Raw genomic sequence first — 22,147 nt, 5'->3', positions numbered from 1 at the left:
GTCAGGAGACAACATAAAAGGGACTGGAGGAACTTTAGTCAGCAGGTTTTAATTAATTCACAAGAACTTGTCATATGGAAGTATTGGCTTTATCTGTTTTCACACTACGTACAGAAATAATTTTACTTGTAATAGAAGCAATGTACAAGCTTGACACACATGATCTCTTGCAGTAATTTAATTCTTGGATAACTGCAAGGTGGCTTGTATCAGTGGTCAAAAAATTATACCAACAATGCCAGTTTTAATGAAACAAAGGATAATTTTTTTTACAATAAAACCTCCATTTTTGGACTATACTGTATATTTATCCTCTCTTACACCTATACAAAAGGTAATTTTTATGATAAGGAACCTAACACTATCATCAGTCATATAAAAAATGAATATAAAAAATGACACTATATTGATGTTAAAAAAAAATTCAAAATGTTGACAACAAAGGAATATAAAGCAAACAACACAAGTATTATACCGTTTTGTTACAGGCATTAGTTGCTAAGTAAAAGATGTAAATGTTAGGTACAATTTTTTATTTTTAGAAACACAATCATGAAAATTGAGGTTCAGGTGTGTCTTGGTGCATAGGAAGGCTTAGATATACATGACCTTTAGTATAGTTAATAAACATTATGAGGGTAAACATTACTTCAGAGCTCTGTTGTCTGAAACCTCAGTGCTCAACTCTAACTACTATACATTGTATTCCACAGGCTACATATAAATGGTATTACTCTATGTTAGGAAACAATTCTTCTAAAACAAATTTTCAAGATAATGACTTTCTTTATAAAAAGGCTATATGGGCAAATTATTTTCCAAAGACAAAAAATATATGCAAAATCCTTTGGCACTACTACTAAATTTTATGTTGCTCATGAGAATGAAAATTGGTCATGATCACTTAGTGAAGTGTGTAAAAAAAAAAAAAAAAAGCCTAAAGTAACATGAAAAGTAATGTACTGTACACTGGAAGGTATTCAAAGTTTAAAAATAAGAGTTCTGTTTTATAATCCACATCAATATGAGTTTGCTTCTCAAGAGTGGCCTTGGTGTGCCTAGTTTTCAACCATGCCAATGAGGATGTTCTTGAAGTCTCCGGAAACATCACTCTGAGGTAACAAAACAAAAAAAGAGAGTGGACACTATTAAGATTTTGTAGGGCAAGGAAGGTAAAGGAAAAAAAGATTACAATAAGTACTTTATTAGCCTTCAATGAGCGCAAGTAGCATTTTCTTGTAATCTCCTGAGGTGTCGCCCTGAAAAACACAAATCTGTGTTAGAAACCATTCCTGTATACAATACTTAGGCTGTTGAAGAGTAGTACTGCTTTAAGTTCTTCCTAAATCCCCAAGCAGAACCATTGTTTTATCATTATTTTTTTAAACATTCCAAAATCTTTCAACAATGTACACACACAGGATGACAGATTACATTGAATTTGATTTGCTTTTTCAAGTACTACAATGCTCTATGACCATTCTAACACCAAAGCAATTGAAATAAAAAGCAAACTGCCATGAATTTTTACATACTACACTACATGTAGTATAAATTACAGCCTGCCCATTACCAGTGAAGATAAACTGAAAGTGCAAACTAACAAAGGAGTTTGATATCTTCCTAAAATAGTAGTACACATTCTCATGCAAAGAGTCTGTTAGAAGTCTCATGCACTAAATTTCAGTTCTGATTAGAATGATCATATTTGTAGTACAATGATGAGGAAACAAGTCCCTCCCAAACACTGGTTAAGATTGTTGCAGGGTATAAATACCTGGCTACAAATTTAAAACTGTGACTAATACCCTATAGCCCTGTGTGACGTCTCTTTTGTGACATATACATGCTGCAAAAATATTTCTTATACATTTTTCTTTAAACTCAAATCTTAAACCCCTTAAATTCTAGTTTTCACTATACATCATAGTATACTGTAATGCATTTTCTTAATGTAATAAGATTTCTGTAAATTTATATTTTTCCCCATACATATAGTACTGTGGTGTTAAACAAGCTATTCCAGCATGTTAACTGTAAACATTGTACCCCTCATAAGAATGGTTCTATAATGTTGACAAGACTTTGGTTCTGGTTTGATCTTCAGTAATATCATGCATTTTTTAAAAGCAAGCATTTATGCAAACATCTGAAAATGGTCTGCAGTAGGGGGGAGTTTGGGAAAACTTCCTACCTTTAGACTGAAACAAAAATTTGCTAAATAACTGAGCTGAGGAGAAGCTGAAAAGTGAATACAGTGTAATACATTAAGTAATGATGATAACAGTATAGACAAATGTGTAGAATTGCTTTGTAAAACCAGAAAGTGAATCTACTTGAGAATGCACATTCCCAAATATGATGACAAGTCAGTATTGTAAAGGATATATCGGTGTTTACTGAAATAAAAGAAGAATATCCAAGTTCACTGAACTGATAGAAATTAAATTAAACTTATAAAAAGGTAGAGAATGGCCTCCATATTAGAAGAAACTACAGTGACTAGGCTGACAGCTTCAAAGAACATTCAAATATCAAATCACACAAGTCCACAGCAAAAGCTTCTAAACAAATGACAAACATTATGTTAGCTATTTAAGACACTGATATTGAGCTAAGTTGGCAAATAGATGGTCATTTGTTGACTCTGGCAGGAAAAGAACTAGAAGCTGCAGTGGTCACCATATGTTGTACTATATGGCAAAATATAAAATAAGTTGGCAGGCTATGTATACCCTGCAAAGCTGCAAATGTACTAAGGTAGATAATAAAATGCTGTAAAAACAACAGAAATTTGTACTTCAGTAACAGAAATATACAAGAAAACATGCAAGGGAAAAATCACAGGTTAAAAGAATATGACTCGACATGAAAAATACTATCTAGTGCAGTGGTTCTGGTATCATAGCAATATTTTACTAGAAATAGTGCTAAAGAGGACACATTTCACTGGGCGACACGGCTTCCTCGCCCAGAAATAGATTTTTCCTACGTCAAAATCCCTTTATTTCCACACCCTGCTCTAACAGTCTGTCCTTCCCTCCACGGGATAGGGAGGGAGGTGAATAATGACAACATGCTAAGCCCAACGAGTCTAACTAGAGTAGTAGACTATAGGGAACTAACATTTTAGGGCGATACTTTTGCATTTTTTCATAAACTTCTGAATATTAGTTCCTCACTCAAGAATAAGGAATATAATTAGTTTTTAATTTTTTCCCACAGTTTGTGGGCCCCTTGGAAATTGCTGACACCACCCTAGGTGGGCACACCCCCGTTTAAGAATCACTGTTTTTGGGTCAATATTCAACTGCAAGGAACAAACCATGCATAAATTTCAAGAAAGAAATACCATCAATAAAAAAAATACATTATCATGAAGAATGATTTAATATGCTGTCTTTTGAGTGTTCAGTTAGTAAGAAACCAAACTATACTGAAATTCAAGAAGAGACCGTAAGCAATTTGATATAGGAGTACAAATAAATTCTTGATTAAGTGGTAATATATGTTACAGAAAAAAATAACCAAAGGATACTGACAGCTCATGAATTTTATTTTACCAAGGCCAAAAAACTGATGGTAGAGTAGTACATATCCTCTAATGCACATGAATGAATGTAAACATAACACATTTTGAATATGTATATTAACATATTTTATGTACACTCAGCAAAACACACGAATGTCTTGAGCGGTTGTGTGGCCGTGTATGGCTGTCGAACTGAGTAGCACGGTCATGGCCATGCGATCGGGACGCAGATTACAGTCATGTGTCAGGCTGTTATTCCATGAAGAACGGTCATGGCCATGTAATGGATTGTTGTTCTGTGCTGAGAGATTGAGAGCATGGACAGTCACGCAGTGTGAGTAAGAGCGCCTCTCGCCGTCTCTCCTAAGAGAATGTGAACGTGAATGAGAGCAAGGACGAAGACAAAGACAAGGAAGGAGATCTGCAACGTCTCTTCTTGGATACTAGGAGCTCAACGCAACCCTAATTCTTGAGATACACACCTTCAACTATGTCAAAGAGAGAGAGAAAAAACCAGAACACCAAGGCGTAATCAGGCAGGCAGTCCAAAATTGGCTTCTTACAAACGATGGACACCAAACTGTCTTTTTATGAAGGCAGTTACAGAGAAACCGGTATGATGATATGTAGCTGGGATCAGAAGGTCGTGTAGTTTCCTGTAACTCCCCTATAATACCCATTGCCACCAATTGTGTTATTTTGAACTGAATTCCAGCTGGCGCTAAAAATTTGTCTATGTTAAGACCAAGGTTTGTTCTGTATATGAACATATGACATTTTAAATCAATGTGTCTTTCATAATTAACAAACCTTTGGTCATAACATAGGTATGAATTCCCTACATTACAACCGAAGATTTGTTATATACAAAAAATATGAATTTACTTAAAATCTGTCATTTCTCGTAAATCATGGACGCATATTTAATGTCAGGCCTGAAAACTCTAGAAAGGGGGCTGAGCTTCAAAGTCATTACGTTTCTTGCTTCTTAGATTTCCAGTAGCTTTAAACTACAGTGGGGCATCGCTTATTCACGGATCAGTATTCACGGATCCAGTTAATCACGGGTTTTTTCTTGGACCGTTTCTCATGTTACATCACTGGTATGAATCGCTGCATCACGGGTTTGTTGTGTTGCGTATGCGATGTTTTTCGGTAGGCTAACCCTCGGCCGTGGTCCGATAACTACCAACATTCATTTAAAGACTCATATAATGATATTAACTGACAATAAAGGTAATAAAACCATTCTCACCTAATATATTATTGTCCTATCTTCGAAATAAATAGCCTATTCAAGGTTTATGTACGACGTTCATTGGTAGGCTAAGCGTAGTTGCAGTACGATAACCACCAACGTACACAAACATTCACATTATGATATTAACTGACAATAAAGGTAATAAAGGGATTTTGACGTAAGGAAAAATCTATTTCTGGGCGATTGGCTCGTGTCGCCAGCGAAATATCCTTTAATCTATTATTTCTAGGGTAAATGTACTAACACATACCAGAGAATAAATAAAATAAAGAAAAAGGTCAGTATAACTGACTCGCTCACCCTCCAGGAGGGTGTCGGTATGAACACTAGGCGAGTGAGACCACTACCACGAGCCAAATGCCAATAGAAATCTCCCACTACAAAATCCCTCCAAGAGGGGAGCCGACCCACAGAGTGGCAGCAGCTCGTACTACTACTACTCCATCCCATGCTGGCTGCCGACTGCTGCGCCTCTGGTGGCCATCCTGAAGTTAGCAGACAATCTTGGGCGAAGGGATGGGTAGGGTGGGATTTCGCTGGCGACACGAGCCAATCGCCCAGAAATAGATTTTTCCTTACGTCAAAATCCCTTTTCTGGGCTCAGCTCGTGTCGCTGCGCGAAATCGTACCAGAGAAATAGCACAAGATTGTAAACAAAAGTAATAAACTGAGAATAAAAATAAAATAAATCAGAATAGGTCTCAAATAAAAGATAAAATATATAAGAATAGACTATAAATGCTAAAAGATACATATACACAGGGGTATAAAAATAAGAAATATGCTTAAATTACCCTTAAATCTAATCATGTTTGTAAACATAAGTAATTACATATGTACAGGTAAAATTATTTACATGTATCAATGTTATCTGTGTAACAGCATGTATCAAAAGTATAATAGCAATTAATAAAAACAATCAACAATAATAATATATAAAGGAATGTATATGACTTAATATACAAAAACCCGTAATCATTATAATATGATGTATCCCCTAGCATAAAAATAAGGGGAAACATCCATGAGATCAATGTGTATAATCATTTGTGAGTGTCCTAACCAGACAATAAGGGGCACCCACTACACTATCACAAAAGCAGCTAAGACACAAGGTGAATGCAAATGAACCAGGTAGGAATAGACGAACTTTTGGGTGAGGCAGGTAGAAAGGAGGACTGAATCTTCTACTACAAACTAGCTAGAGTCAGGGGAAACTATGTTACCCGCTGCTACTGCTGGGAATTTCAGAGCTTCCAAGGACTTAAGGTAGTGACGTTTGAACACTGTCGGCGATTTCCATCCAGTATACTTTTTCACTCATCGAAGTTCATATGTTGGAAATAATTAATTGAGGTGGCTACTGCCCTGACATCATGTGCTTTCGGGAAAGAGTCAGGATTGGCTTGCTTAATAAAGTACAGGATTTGTTGCCTGATGCCTTTAATGGATAAAGTTCCACCTTTTTCCCTCCTAAAGAGGGGACCCGACGAAGATGAGGAGGTCCTAGACAGAAAGGCTCGTAAGGTTGTAACTGGGCAAAGAGATACATCTTGTGGAAGGGGTAGTACCTTCCAAGGTTCCCACCTCATCAAAGGATCTTCATTCTTTGCTAAAAAGCTACGTTCCGGAGAAAGTAGGACTTCTCCTGTGGGAAGGAACTGAATATGATCCGGGTCTCTGGATAGAGCCGACAGTTCTGAAATTCTTGCTCCTGAAGCTAAGCTTAATAAGGAATAGGGTGGGTTTTTCTTAAGAGCATTATAAACGAGCATGTGTCATTATCGGTTCCGGAAGCCAGTTTTAGAACATCGTTTAAGAACCATGAAACTGACGTAGGCCTTACAGAAGGCCTAAGCCTAGCACATGCCTTAGGAATAGACGAGAAGTAGGAATCCGTCAAGTCTATGTTAAATCCAAATTGAAATATCTTTTTCAAAGCTGACTTGTTTGTCGTAATCGTGCTAGCTGCTAAAACCTTTTTCAAATAAGGATCTGAAAAAGGATATAGCTGAATTAACTGTCATGATTCTAATATCCGAATCTCTCAGGAAGGTTGCTAACTTTTTGACAGCAGCATCATACTGCCTCAAAGTCGAATCCCTTTTATCGGATTCCAAGAATAGAATATTCTGAGGGTCAATATTCGCATCTCTTTTTGCCGCAAACTTCATGAAATCCATAAAGTTAGGGTTTTGAGAATCCCTGAGGAAGCGAACACAGTCTTCATTTGTACTGACTGGGAGAGCTTGGGACTGGGGATCTGAAGAGGACGAAGGCCCAGCTCCAAAATTAGAGGATACCAGTTGCTCTTCGGCCAGTCTGGGGCTACTAGAGCCACTTGACCCTTGAAAGTCCTGAGTTTGTTCAATACTTTCATGAGGAGATTCACTGGAGGGAAGACGTAAATCTTCTCCCAGTTTGTTCCAGTCTAGAGCAGGGCGTCCGTGGCATAGGCCAGAGGGTCCAGGTTGGGGGCTACATAACACGGTAGTTTGTGGTTCGCTTGTGATGCGAAGAGGTCCACCTGTAGCCCTGGGACTCTTTGAAGGATCCATTGGAACGAACTGTTGTCCAGTGACCATTCCGACTCTAGGGGTACTGATCGGGATAGGGCGTCTGCTATGACGTTTCTTACTCCAGCTATGTGAGTGGAGGAAAGATGCCAACTGAACTTGTCTGCCAGGGAGAAGATGGCTATCATGACGTGATTTAGATGACGTGACTTGGAGCCTCCTCTGTTTATACAATGTACTACCACTGCGCTGTCCAGGACTAGCTTTATGTGGGAGTACTTGGGTGGGCGTAACCTTTTTAGAGTCAAGAACACTGCCATTGCCTCCAGTACGTTTATATGGAACTGACGGAACTGAGGTGACCAAGTCCCTTGAACCTTTTTGACCTGGGAATACCCTCCCAGCCGCTTAAGGACGCGTCTGTGTGGATGGTGACCCCTGGTGGAGGGAACTGAAGGGGTACTGAACATTGATAAATTCTTGACTCTCGCCATGGCCGAAGTCGATTCTTTAGAATCAGAGGCACTGGGAGGATAGTTTTGGTCCCTGGACCTGACGTTTGCTCGCAGCGCCAGATTCTGGTTAGGTCTTTCAGTTTGGCTTTCATTAAGACGTTTGTCACTGATGCAAACTGAGAGAACCCAGGATCCTTTCCTGGGCTCTCCTTGACGCTAGTTTGTGACTTAGAAATTGCTTGACTGACTTTGCTATTTCTTTCCTTTTGGTTGATGGAATCGACAGAGTGTGGGATGATAGATTCCATTGAATGCCCAGCCACTGAAAGTTTGACTCTGGAGTGAGTCTTGATTTGGTCCTGTTTATTTTGAAGCCTAGATATTCCAGGAACTGAATCACTTTCAGAGTAGCTCTGTTGCATTCCTCGACTGATGGGGCCCAGATCAACCAATCGTCGAGATACGCTACTACCATGATCCCTTGCGATCTGAGTTGTTGCGCTACCACTTCCGCTAGCTTCGTGAACACTCTGGGTGCCACGTTGAGTCCGAATGGAACTACCTTGAAGGAGAATGTCTGGTCTCCTATCTTGAACCCAGATACGGACGGAAGTGTCTTGCAATAGGGATATGATAGTAAGCGTCTGTAAGATCGATAGAGGTGGTGACGGCCCCACGGGGAAGTAGGGTCCGCACCTGTGAGATCGTGAGCATCTTGAACTTGTCGCAGCGGATGGCTAAGTTTAAGCGGGACAAGTCTAAGATTACCCTTCTTTTTTGTGAGCCTTTCTTTGGCACGCTGAACAAGCGACCTTGAAATTTTAATCTCTTGACTCTCGCTATAGCTCCTTTTTGAAGGAGATCGTCTGCGTACTCTGTCAATTCCTTGGAAGGAAGTTGACGGAAAGGTCTGGATGGAGGTGGGTTCGTCAACCAGCTCCAACCCAGACCTTTTGACACTATGCTCTGAGCCCATTGGCTGAAGTTCCACCGGTGGCGAAAGTGAAACAGCCTCCCCCCTACCTGAAGTTCTTCATTGGTTCTGGTAACCGCCTCGGCCTCCTCTGAAGTGCTTTCCCCTGTTAAAGGGGCCTCCCGATCCTCTCCCACGAAAGGAACGCTTACCTCTACCTCCCTTACTCGAGCGGTCATACTTCTGAGAAGCTTGACTCTCGAAGGCTTGATTGTAAGCTGGAGAGATGGCGTAAGAGGTGGAGGGCTGAGGCTGAGGGGATATCACATAAATTGGCTGTGATTGACCTTTAGAAGTGGAGGGTTGGGCTGTCTGCACTAACGGTACTGTTGGAACTTGTTGAGGAAAGCGTAGTTGCTTCTTCTGGTAAGGTTGGAAACGCCTGGGTTTCTTTTGTCCCTTACCTTTAGGAGTCAGGTCTTGCCTCCTCTTAGCCGAAAGGCCCCAACGATCCTTTTAGGCTCTGGTTTAACCTGGTAGCCTCTGACTGGGACCTCCTTAACCATAGCTTCTGGGAAGAGATCTGCTCCCCAGATGCTAGACGAGAGTAACCTATTCGGTTCATGCCGAATGGTTGCCTCTTGTAGGACATGCTTCCTACAATTCGTCCGAGCAGTGGCAAACTCAAACATATCTGACTGTACCGTTTGAGTCAGGGCTTTGGTCATGAGCTTAAAAATCGGTTCTGATCCATAAGCCATGGTAGCTACCTCAGACATAGCCATAGAATTGATGGATCTGGCTAGACGCGATTTTGCATCAAACTCAGCCTGAATAAGGCTATCTGGGAGCCTGGGTAGCTTTTCACCAAACTGCTCCATAGCACAGTCCCGGTTTGAGTTTGCCAGCTGAGAATGTATTCGGCAAGTCTTCCCACAATTCTCCAACTGAGGGGAGCAACGGAGAAGTGGGATCCGCTTCCTTCAACTGCGGTATAGGTTCCCCCTTCTGGGCCGCTGGGATGGTCGACCTCGCGATCTTGGTTAGGAACGGGAGCGGGGTACTCTCATCCATTGTAAAAATGGTAAAGGGACTCTTAAATGGTTGTATCTTGGTGTTAGAACAATCCATGTCCTCTAAACACCTGAGCCATTCTCTCTGAGCCTGGTCTCGTGAGTAGAGGACTGTCTCCTTAGGTACCTTATCGTCCCGCACCATAGCCGACGGCGTAAGCCTTGCGTAGCCTATGAACGGAGGCTGGAGGTCTTCCGGGAAGAACTCGAAGTCCTCTATTCTTCGAGTCCCAAATTCCGGTATAGAGATGAGACCGTCTTGGAAGGGGGCGTATGACGCTACTCTCCACGGATTGTTCATAGAGAACTGAGGTAGTGAGTCATACGGGGAAGTTGGGATCCACTCGTGTTGGACAGTGGAGGAGAGGCTAGAGGAGCTTCTCTCAGCCCGGCTATAATGGAGTCCTGGGAAGTAATCCTGTCCGACAGACGAGATATCATTTGCTCCATGCTACTCTTTAAGGACCCAACCAGGTCCCCCACCTGTTGCAACAGGCCAGCATTGGAGTCCAAAGCCGGAGCTGCTGCGGAGGTGGAGGGGAGGCTCTGAATCGGAACCAAAGGTAGCGGAACTGGTGATTCTGCCGGAGTGCGAGATCTCTCTCTGGAGGATTTACTCCTCGAGGACTTAGAGCCGGAGCTAGAAGCTTTAGACCTGGATGCTCCGGGATTCCCAGCCGGAGACTTACGGGAGGAGGATGAAGCCGAAGTCGTCTTCTTAGACGACGACGACGTCTTAGTCAAAGTCATCACCTTAGACTTGACCTTAGGTCTAACCGAAGCACCAGGAGGAGAATATATTTCGTCACCCGTAAAGCCTTGGAAGGATGGAGAGGTTGCAGGAGTAGAAGAAAACAGTTACGCCCAAGGGTGACCCTTGGGTGTCCACCGTACCTACCTCGACCAACAGGTCGTCTATACCTACCATAGGTTCAACATTAATATCTAGGGTCGCGACATCCGTAGAGATATCCTGGTCCTGATCAGTTAATGAGGTGGCCAGCTGTTGTTGGATGAAGGCGATAGTCGGATCCGCTTCTATCGGGTCGACGTATCCTGTCGCCTTGCCTCCGGGGAAGATTAGTAATGCCAACCGCTTCTCTAGGATGTAGGGCTGTCCCTTGGCGGCGTTTTTCCCAAAACCGCCGACCCAGGCCCGCAGGGTAGCCAGTGCGGTATCTCTTACCGCCGGAGCCTGGAAGAGAGGGCGTAGTTTAGATTTAAGAATCACTTAAAACTAAAACTTAAAGTATAACTTAAATTAATTGCCTTAAGTTAATATGATGAAAACTTAAGCGCTAAAAAAGAAGCGGAGCAGCTACTGGAGATGTAAAACTTACCCCTTCCAAAAGCTGGCTCACCAGATCGTAACATATGGTACACGTCTCATGGTACCAGACCTGGATGTCCCGAGCGGAGTCGCGCATGGAGCATGGGACCGGCAAACTTCGTGTCCACAAGGGTCCTGAAGTGTGGCGGAACATCCCGGATGCTCACAGTTGGTGGCCTGTAAGTGGGGAGACACATGAGTATCTTAAAAAACATCACTTACAGTCTAAAGGACAGAAGAGCTCCGATGCATGCCGGAGCTCGGAAAAAATTTGTGCATAACCCCTCCCTGCATCGCCTGAATAGGCTATAATCCCGGAGAGATCCCGGTAAGATATGTAAGGGGAGGGGGATGTTTTAAAGGTTCTTAAGATAAACTTAAGATAACTTAAACCTAACACAAGCAAACCGGACTAAGTCCAGTGCGTAGCGGGAGTGAGAAACTCAGCAAAACGGTAAGGTTAGTAGAGACCCACTGTATGCTCCGGTCCACCCTACTGGGTGGACTAACAACTTTCCGCTGGATACCAGGACTCCGATCAGGAAGGAGCCCTAGTAAGATGGGAAAGAGCGAGAAGACATACAGGCTCAAGCTAGCCCGGAGCGACAAGGTAGCGCGGAGGGTGGGCAAGGCCAGTACCCCCACTCCGTACCAACCGGCCGGACCGAGAAGCCGGAGAGGTCGAGACCAGTCTGGTCTGTCCCGACTCCCTAGCCCCTCCGCCTGAGGGGAGAGAGGGAGGCAGGCTCGGGTATGAGGAGCGAGCATGGGCAGACCGACCCGCCCCGCCCGACTCTATGGAAGAGCGGGAGGGGGGGGAAGAATGACTGGACAGGCGTCTGGCTGGCCCGTGATCACGAAGTGACCACGAGGCGGTAAGACCAAATACGACAACTAAGCCTAGGACAACCACTGATCAGGGAGATGCTATCGGGAAGCATACTGACTGAAAAGCGGAGGCAAATAAGCCCACTGGGCCGAACCAACTGATCAGAGAGATGCTATAGGGAAGCAACCGAACTGATGAGCGGTAGTATAGGCTCAAAGAGGCCAGGACCTAGGCTAAGCCAGACGCCTAACTAACCTAACAATAATAAAATATACAGTTATATAATTAAATAAATGAAAGAAAGAAAACAATATAGCAGGAGAAAAAATCCAGGAGTGTACGACTAACCCGAAGGCAAGTCTACCACTCAAAGCTAGTCAGAGGCCGATACTAAGAACCTGGACTAGGGTCTGGATAGAAGAAGCCTACGTAAGGTAAAATACATGCATGCATGACAAACCTGAGTAGACCGTACCCTAAGTAAAGCGGATAATCATAAAGAGCGAAGATAAATAAGGGGATGTTCTAGGTATGGGAGACCAAGAACGAACCCATCACGAGGCAGAACCATGCTGCCATGCTTCCGACCCCGAGGTCGTATTTATACCTAAAAAACGGCAAATACTGTCTCAGGGCCGGAAAAAACCAACTAACCGTAAATACTGAGTACTTAACTTAGCTGCTGCGATAGCTGCACGCTCCATAATAGAAAATCCAATGAAAGGGCACAAAAAACACAGAGAGAAAAATATCACAACCGCTCGTGTGTGCTAACTTGAAAGGATGTCCACCAGAGGCGCAGCAGTCGGCAGCATGGGATGGAGTAGTAGTAGTACGAGCTGCTCACTCTGTGGGTCGGCTCCCCTCTTGGAGGGATTTTGTAGTGGGAGATTTCTATTGGCATTTGGCTCGTGGTAGTGGTCTCACTCGCCTAGTGTTCATACCGACACCCTCCTGGAGGGTGAGCGAGTCAGTTATACTGACCTTTTTCTTTATTTTATTTATTCTCTGGTATGTGTTAGTACATTTACCCTAGAAATAATAGATTAAAGGATATTTCGCGCAGCGACACGAGCTGAGCCCAGAAAAACCATTCTTACCATATATATTATAGTCATATCTTCATAATAAATAGCCTATTCGAAGAATAATTCCACATCATTGCACTCAACTTATCGTCGGAGTGGCCAGCCACAAAATGTAAGCATATACCTTTACGTACGAAAATGGTTTATGTATACGGTTGCGTTCAAAGCGACATTTTTTGTTTTGATAAACTTTTAGAAATTTTAATAGTAGTGGTAGTGTAATTACAGTAGTAATAACATTAAGGCTAAAATTAATTCGAACTTCATTATTATTTTGGCAGTATTCGTATATAACTTCTCTGAACAATGAAGTCATACAAACGCTATTTGTCATAGATTATCGTAAGTATTGCTGTTTGTTATTGGCGACGAAGCGTAAACGAAATACATAAAAGCATTTTTTACCTTATATATTATCGTCATACCTTCATAATAAAAAGGCTATTCGTGGAGTAATTCCATATCAGTGAAATCAATTTTATCTATGCGAGGCCAGCCAGCTGACAAAATGTACGTACGTATATGAAAATCAAATTATGGTAGCGTTCACAGCAAGATTATCTTTCGAAATTTTTATAGTACTATTCATGCTACGTAGTAATAATGTTTGGAATATACGTAACATTAATTTTCAATACAAAATATCATCGTTATTTTGGTAGTGAATAATAGTTTAGAATTATCATACATACACTGCATTGTTATGGGTTTGTGCCAGTGATAAAACAACCAAAATAACGTTCTCCTTTAAGTCAACGCGTTTAGGAAAAACATGACATAGAATCGACTTTGCGACTTCGTTCACTTTGATATTTTTAACGATACAATAACTATCATTTGTACTACTAAAACCATCTTCACATAAGTATTTTTCGTAAGATATGTGTTATTGTTACAAAAGCTAGCTTATACATAAAAGGCTTTTATAATTTAAGTCATCTTAGATATACATATGTACCCAAACTCATTGTGGGGAAATTTACTACTGTTTCCTCGGATATTGAAATATTTTAGCATCATTCAAACACTTTAATAATATAATGCATAAATACTAGGCTATACATATTTACATTGTATACAATACTACATACAGTATATACACATACTTTTATATACAAAGTTAACAGTTATATACACATACTTTTATATACAAAATTAATCATATGAGTAGTGATCAGACGACAGCTGTGCACTGGACTACGTACGTATTTCTACTTGAAATAAAACAAACAAAAATTTTGTTGTTGTTAGTCGCCGGGATAGATTAACATTTTTCCAGAGATTAAAGAGCTGAATTTTGTTTTGAAGGTATGTCAACCGCGTTAGTAAATAGGTATCATCTTCTAAGGAATTTTTTTTTTCTCTTTTTTTTGCGGAGAATCTTCAAGCCATTTTGCATTCAAAGTAATGAGAAGGAATCATTCTATTCTTCATGAAATCAGTAAAATACTTACACTAATAATAAAAACTAAAACTACGTACTGTATGCAAAACACATACATCATCGTTAGCTTCGTGTGTGTAAACGTTCATTCTAAGAAATTACAGAGTAGTATAACTAACACCTGATTGGTTGGTTGGTTGGTAGCCATGGAGATCTGTTATCCAATGACTGCCCTCTGCTTCTGTTCTATTTATAGACATACGCCATGGATGGCACTAGGTTTGAACGTTACCATGTTCGTGATTTTCTGACTGCTGACGGCAAAAATTACTCAATAATTTTCTTTATATAATTATTCCTTCGTGAAAACAATAATATAATATCGCGGTTGACATACCTTCAAAACAAAATTCAGCTTTTTAATCTCTGGAAAAATGTTAATCTATCCCGGCGACTAACAACAACAAAATTTTTGTTCGTTTTATCGTCCAAGTAGTACGTACGTAGTCCAGTGCACAGCTGTCGTCTGATCACTACTCATATGATTAACTTTGTATATAAAAGTATGTGTATATAACTGTTAACTTTGTATATAAAAGTATGTGTATATAACTGTATGTAGTATTTGTATACGATGTAAATATGTATAGCCTAGTATTTATGCATTATATTATTAAGGTGTTTGAATGATGCTAAAGTATTTCAATATCCAAGGAAACAGTAGTAAATTTCCCCACAATGAGTTTGGGTGCATATGTATATCTAAGATGACTTAAATTATAAAAGCCTTTTATGTATAAGCTAGCTTTTGTAACAACACATATCTTACGAAAAATTACTTATGTGAAGATGGTTTTAGTAGTACAAATGATAGTTATTGTATCGTTAAAAATATCAAAGTGAACGAAGTCGCAAAGTCGATTCTATGTCATGTTTTTAACTTTAACGTATAGTGGTATGAAAAACACCAGTGTGTCGTAGCGATGCGTCATCAATATAGTGGTATGAAAATACCACATGGTGTTGTAGCGATACGTAATCACAAAGTACAAATCCTTTTCCCGGACCATCCTCAGAATTTTACGACTCTTCAACTTCAAGATCGATATGGTAAAATATATATAGTCATACTTATTGTTAAAATTCACAAGTTGAACTGCAAAACATTATTATATTTTGATTGTTATGTACATATATTTTTTGTGTTTTACGGAATGTTTGTTTTGAAAATAATACCTATTAGTGAACATATGGTATTAATTGTCCCACTATTTTATTATAGGTGATCTTAATTATCTCACATTCATTTAACAGTATTATATTAATATTTATTTAAATAAACTGTAATTAATAAATAACAATAATGAAAAACATAAAGGGAAAAAATGTTTTTGCTGCAGTAGTGGTGTTTGTTTGATTATGCATCTGACCTCACATTTCCGAAATCTGAAAAATTCCAAAAACCGAAACATCGGAATGTGTGTGTACTGCACATTTTTTTAAACACGCACACAATGTCTACACATTTACTGCAAATTACAGTACGTACGTATTTATTCCTGAGAGAGAGAGAGAGAGAGAGAGAGAGAATGATTAAGGACTCCAAGGCGTGTTATTTTTACAATTATTTTATTATCTTGGGATCTTTTTTTAATCTTGAGATTTTCTATTCAATTCTCGAGATTAATAAGAAAATTACCGTAAATTGACTAGCATCAGCACACATCTGAATGACTCGGCCATTAGCAGGCTAAACCACCAACCTTATGAACTTGCATGATACATGAGATACATGACAAAACACAAAACCACTGTTTATTGGTGAAAATTAGGGAGTCGCACGATATGGGAGATTGCACGTTATTCGAGTATATACGGTATGTGATTTTTTTTAGCCTTTTATGGAACAAAATCTAGCAAGAAATTGCCATTCCCAGTTGGCAACACTGGGCTACTCACGTTTGTTTGTTGTTGTTATGAAATGTGGTGTGCGGCGCGTTCTTTAAATTGTACCCATATAAACGAGTTAATTATGTGGCATCCAAAAGCCCTGATTCTTTTACTCTTATGGGAAAGACGCCTAAAGGTCAGATGAAGGTTTTTACGTGGAATATACTAGTATTAACGTGTTGTGACGAAGGGAAGAGATGTTTCGCTGCATACTGTCGGTAGCATTATCGTTATTATATTACTGGATTGCACTGCAAAATCGTCACCATCTTTTATCAACATAGATTGTTGGTGAGTACCCATATGATTTACATATTTTGATAGTTCTCTTACCACTCATCCTCTCTTTCCTTGTAAAAAAAAAAAAGAGGCCCACCATGCGTATGTAGGCTTCTAGCTGTAATCCCTAGGCTAGTAGGCTACATATGTACAGTAGTACATATACATTTATTTTTTAAGGCTAATTTTGTACAATAACTTTAAAACTGTCTTGAATTTAGTTTTAGGTGATAGTTGAAAACATATTTGGTGTTTGAACTAAAGTAGGCAGTTATAAACATTGGAATAGTGGTCTTGGGTGGGTTAACTATTAAAGTAGGCAGTTTTAAGCAATTTTTGAGGGGGGTATCAGGATAACACGGGTATTTACTTATCACGGGGGGGTTCTGGGCCCTATCCCCCATGAATAACGAGGCCCCACTGTATAGAGTGTCTATGAAGTCTTTTGATCACTGATACGTGAATGCAATGACAATCTCTATATTACAGTATTGGTTACAGTTGCTTTGGTTAACATCAGTTCAGAGTACATACAATATCAATCATCCTTCTTTAAGACCGTGTTGTTATGACACTAAAATGAAATAAAATTCATGCATAACTGGAAACAATCTTAAATTGAGAGAATGTTTTAAAATTTGAGCAATATCCAAGGGAAACCGTGCGGAACAATACAGGCATGAATGCAATATTATGATGACAGAGAGAGAGAGTACAAACTCTGCTTTTGTGTAACTACAGTGGACCCCCCGTATTCGCGTTCTCCAGATTCGCGGATTTCTCTCGGGAACGTTTCCCTGCATAATTCGCGCATTCGTGGTATTTTTCTATGGTAAATATCCACAAATTCCTGGTTTTTTTGATGAATTTCATCATAAAATGCACTTTTTGTGATAAAACTATTAACCCTCTTACGCCGATTGGACGTATTAAACGTCGAGTCAAAATGTCTCCCGTATGCCGATTGGACGTATCATACGTCGGCTCAAAAAAGTTTTTTTTAAAAATTCGCGGAAAAATACTTATAGGCCTACCAGCCGAAAACTTTTGTATCACGCGCCTTGGGGGATGCTGGGAGTTCACGGATCAAGGCGTTGTTTTGTTTACAATCGCTACGCAGGCGCGCAAGCGCGAATTTCTTTCTTATCGCACTAAAAAGTATCAGTGACACATCTCGGAAATTATTTCGTCACTTTGACATAATTATTGCACCATTTTAAATTATCCTTTACATGAAGTATTATATATGAAAATGTGCGCAATTTCATGCACAATACAACTAAAAAATACTCATGATTGTAGCTTTTATCAATTTTGAAATATTTTCATATACATAACGATAAGTGCAAAAATTTCAACCTTTGGTCAACTTTGACTCTACAGAAAAGGTCGAGAAACGCAATTGTAAGCTAAAATTCTTATATTATAGTAATATTCAATCATTTGCCTTCATTTTGCAACAAATTGGACGTCTCTAGCACAATATTTCGATTTATTGTGAATTTATGAAAAAACTTTTTCCTTACGTTCGTGCGATAACTCTTCCGATAAATTTTTTCGTGCGATTGTCCTAATGTTTGCACCCTTTTTTAAATTTGCCGTTACATAAAGTTTTATATATGGAAATGTGCGCAATTTCATGCACAATACAACAAAAACAACCCATGGTTGTAGCTTTTATCAGTTTTGAAATATTTTCATATAAATAACGTTAAGTGCAAAAATTTCAACTTTCGGTCAACTTTGACTCTACCGAAATGGTCGAAAAACGCAATTGTAAGCTAAAACTCTTATATTCTAGTAATATTCAATCATTTACCTTCATTTTGCAACGACTTGGAAGTCTCTAGCACAATATTTCGATTTATGGTGAATTTATGAAAAAAAAAAAAATTACGTTCGCGCGGTAACTCTTCCGAAAAAATCAGAATTTTTTTGTGCGATTGTTGAAATGTTTGCACCATTTAAAATTAGCTGTTACATAAAGTTTTATATATGAAAATGTGTGCAATTTCATGTAGAATACAACTAAAAATGATTGAAGGTTGTAGCTTTTCTCTTTTTTTGAAATATTTGCATATAAATCACGATAAATAGAAAAAAAAAAAAAACCACGTTCGGTCAAATTTGACTCTACCGAAATAGTTGAAAAACGCAATTGTAAGCTAAAACTCTTACGGCCTGGTAATATTCCGTCATTTTTCTTCATTTTGAAACAAATTTGAAGTCTCTAAAACAATATTGTGATTTATGGTGAATTTTTGAAAAATATATTTACCTTCACTCCGCGCGCCGATTCGCGGCCGCAAGTCTCCGAAATACGTACATGGCATTATCCTAATATTTGCTCCTTTTCATATTAGCCTTTTTATAGAGTTTCATATATCAAAATGTGCGCAAATTCATGAAGAATACAATAAAAAATAATTGAAGGTTGTAGCTTTTTCCATCTTTGAAATATGTGCATATGAAAAAATATATATATTAAAATTTCGACATTCGGTCAAATTTAACTCGTCCGAAATGGTCGAAATCTGCAATTCTAATCTAAAACTCTTACAGTATCGTAATATTCAATCATTTGTCTTAATTTTGAAAAATATTGGAAGTCTCTAGAACAATATGGTGTTTACGGTGAATTTTTGAAAAAAATATTTTTTTGCGTCCGCGCCGTTACGAATTCGTACATCATTTTGTGATAATATTTTTCCGGTGTTGCTTTTATTGTTTTACAATGTATTATATATCAAAATGATTGCAATTTAGTGTACAATACAACGCAAAAAAAAGTAACTGGTTAGCTTTGACCGTTTTCTGCACAGCGTGATTTGAATACAATTATGTATGAATTTTTGCTACCATATATCGCATTATTTACATATGATAATGATATTATTTTTCATTTCTGATGGTTGCATTCTAAACTTCAGGCAATGACAAAAAAAGGAGCCAAAAATGAACTCTTAATCTTCAAAAGTACGCGCGCTGTAATTTTTTGAAAAAAATATTTTTTCCACTTCCGCGCTCACTTCAAACCAGGCCCGGCATACGGGAGACGTTTTGATTTTTAGGGCTCCGGCGTAAGAGGGTTAAAAAAATCATGTATGAAAATTTTTAGTGGGTTTTTCTTGAGTGTTAAGTAACAAAATAGGCTGTTTTTAGCATTTTTATAGGGGTTCCAAACATTCGCGGATTCTAACTATTCACGGGGGGGTCTGGTACGCATCCCCCGTGAATACGGGGGGACCACTGTATACATATATACCTATTTATAGCTAGTACTTAATCCATTATATTTTCCGAGAGATGGAGTGATATTATATATTGAGAGAAAGAGAATTATAGTACGTACAGTGGTCCCCCGTATTCGCGGGGGATGTGTACCAGATGCCCCACATCCCCCCCCCCCCCCCCCCCTGTGAATAGTTAGAACCCGCGAATGTTTGGAACCCTTATATAAACACTAAAAACAGCCTATTATGTTAGGTAAAACTCAAGAAAAAACACTAAAAATTTTCATACTTGGCTTTTTTAATAGTTTTATCACAAAAAGTGCATTTTATGATGAAATTGATAAAAAAAAAAAAAAACAGGAATTTGCGGATATTTCTTATAGAAAAATACCGCGAATGCGCGAATTTTCCGCGAATAATGCGGGGAAATGTTCCCGAGAGAAATCCGCGAATGTGTGAGTCGGCGAATCCGGAGAACGCGAATACGGGGAGCCCACTGTATACTATTAATGTCAGACTTCTGCTGGGAAAAGGGGTGAGTGATGAGTCAGTGGATTTCAGTCTGAAGGCATATGGACGTGGCATCTTTGGATGACTTTCATAAAAGCTATCAAATCTTCTATTTCTTAACGACTGGCATACTAGGGATCCAGGAAGTCTTTGGAATCTGAACCAGCTTCGAACCAGAAGAGCCTGGTAATGTAAGGCTAGGGGCATTTCCCCAGCATCTGCTAATATACTCTCTATAGGGGAAGTCCTAAAAGCTCCAGTAGCAATCCTAATTCCAGTACAGTGAATGGAGTCTAAAATCTTAAGGCAACTTGGGGTAGCCGAGGTGTAAACTTCACATCCATATGTTAATTTTGATAAAACCAAGGCTTTATACAATCTTAATACCTGGAGTCTATCTGCTCCCCAAGATGTATTTGACAAAACTTTCAAGATATCCAAAGATTTTCTGCACTTAGCCCTAAGATTTAGGATATGGGGAAGCCATGTCAACCGAGCATCAAAAATCATTCCTAAAAACCTTGTTTCCTTAACACAAGATATTCTCTGGCCATTTACATATAAATCTAGGTCTGCATGTATCCCTCTACCACCCCCCACTTCTCCGCCCCATAACTTTGCCACTTGGCCCAATGGCCCACCAGGCAACCCACCACCCATGGCTCAGGAGAGGGAGAGGCGCCTAACCTAACGGCAGCCCCCTTTACCTCTCCTCTTGGGCCCCTTCTTGGCTTGAAAGAACAAGAGCGAAGGGATGTTGGTCCTCTGACCTAGGCTGAGTTGAACTGGAAGGCCCTGCCGAAATCGAACTCCTTGACGGCCTACCAAGCAACGAACTTCTTGACTGCTGCTGGACAGGGGGGAGGAGGAGGAGGAGGAGCCAGACGTCTGCGAGGACGAGACTCCGACTTAGACACGGCCTGGTGCACCAGTCTGTCTTTGGTGTCAGCCTGGCGCCAGTCTATTGCATTTTCCAGCTCTGTCCGAGGAAACAAAAATTGGGACTCCAACAGATCCATGTTTCTCAATGCTAGCAAGGACTCTGTGTTAACTGATCTCTCCATCCTAGATAAAGCCGTGTCTCTTTTAATCAGGAGAAGGTTAGCCCATAAATCAACACCGAGGTGAGTCATATATGAAAACGCTTTTCCTCCGGACTGCAACAGACTGGCAAGCGAGGATGCATTCACCAACCCTTCTGGGGACCTGTCAGAAGCTATCTTGGCAATGACCACAGACCAGAAGTCCAGCCAAGAAACCGTCTGCAGCATGGAAGCTGCTGTAGATTCCAAAGCTGAGGCATCCTATGGAGACAAGGACGGAGCCACTGACCTCACCTGCTCCAAAGTCAATCCTGGCTTCAGGCGAATGACGTCTGGGTTAAGATGAAGTGACATAAAAAATGCAGAGTTTGTAGTATAGTACATACTTCTTATGTCTCGTGAAAGGCGGGGGTAGTAGCTTGGCAAAGTCCCTAGAGCGAAGCGAACCATCCAGGTCTGAAAAAGAGGCGTTAACCTTATGCAAGACAAAGGAAGCTGAAAAGATTATTTGGGATCCTGCGTAGCTCCCTGCAAGGCTTCTAAGCAGGAACGAGTGTAAGACGACTGAGCCCGAGTCCTACTGTCCAAATTGTTGAACCCACGAATGAGATTGACAACTTCTGAAAAGGAAGACAAAAACTCTTGCGTGTCTCCCTCCTCCTGCTCCGGCAACGGAGACCAACGACAAGAAGGATGTGTAGGCTCCTCTAAGGCACCTTCCTCATTAAAATTAACGGAAGGATCAGCAGAC

General features: G+C 40.0%; 1 protein-coding gene across 13 annotated transcripts in view; it reads right to left on the bottom strand.

The window, feature by feature from the left end:
- Positions 1-286: 286 nt before the first annotated feature.
- Positions 287-22,147, bottom strand: part of LOC135215652 (annexin A4-like) — a 250,951-nt gene continuing 229,090 nt past the window's right edge. For 12 of the 13 annotated variants that reach the window (XM_064250626.1, XM_064250611.1, XM_064250649.1 and 9 more), the window contains one exon: positions 287-1,259. In XM_064250626.1, coding sequence (XP_064106696.1) covers positions 1,206-1,259 — 54 coding nt within the window. In that variant the 3' untranslated portion in view covers positions 287-1,205. The remainder of the gene's footprint in view (positions 1,260-22,147) is intronic. The other variant, XM_064250587.1, reaches the window with a different exon arrangement.

This window comes from Macrobrachium nipponense, chromosome 19 (assembly GCF_015104395.2).
Source record: "Macrobrachium nipponense isolate FS-2020 chromosome 19, ASM1510439v2, whole genome shotgun sequence".
In the NCBI taxonomy this organism is placed as follows: Eukaryota; Metazoa; Arthropoda; class Malacostraca; order Decapoda; family Palaemonidae; genus Macrobrachium; species Macrobrachium nipponense.
The sequence above is the reverse complement of the archived record's forward strand: the minus strand, read 5'-3'. Positions and strand labels throughout refer to the sequence as shown.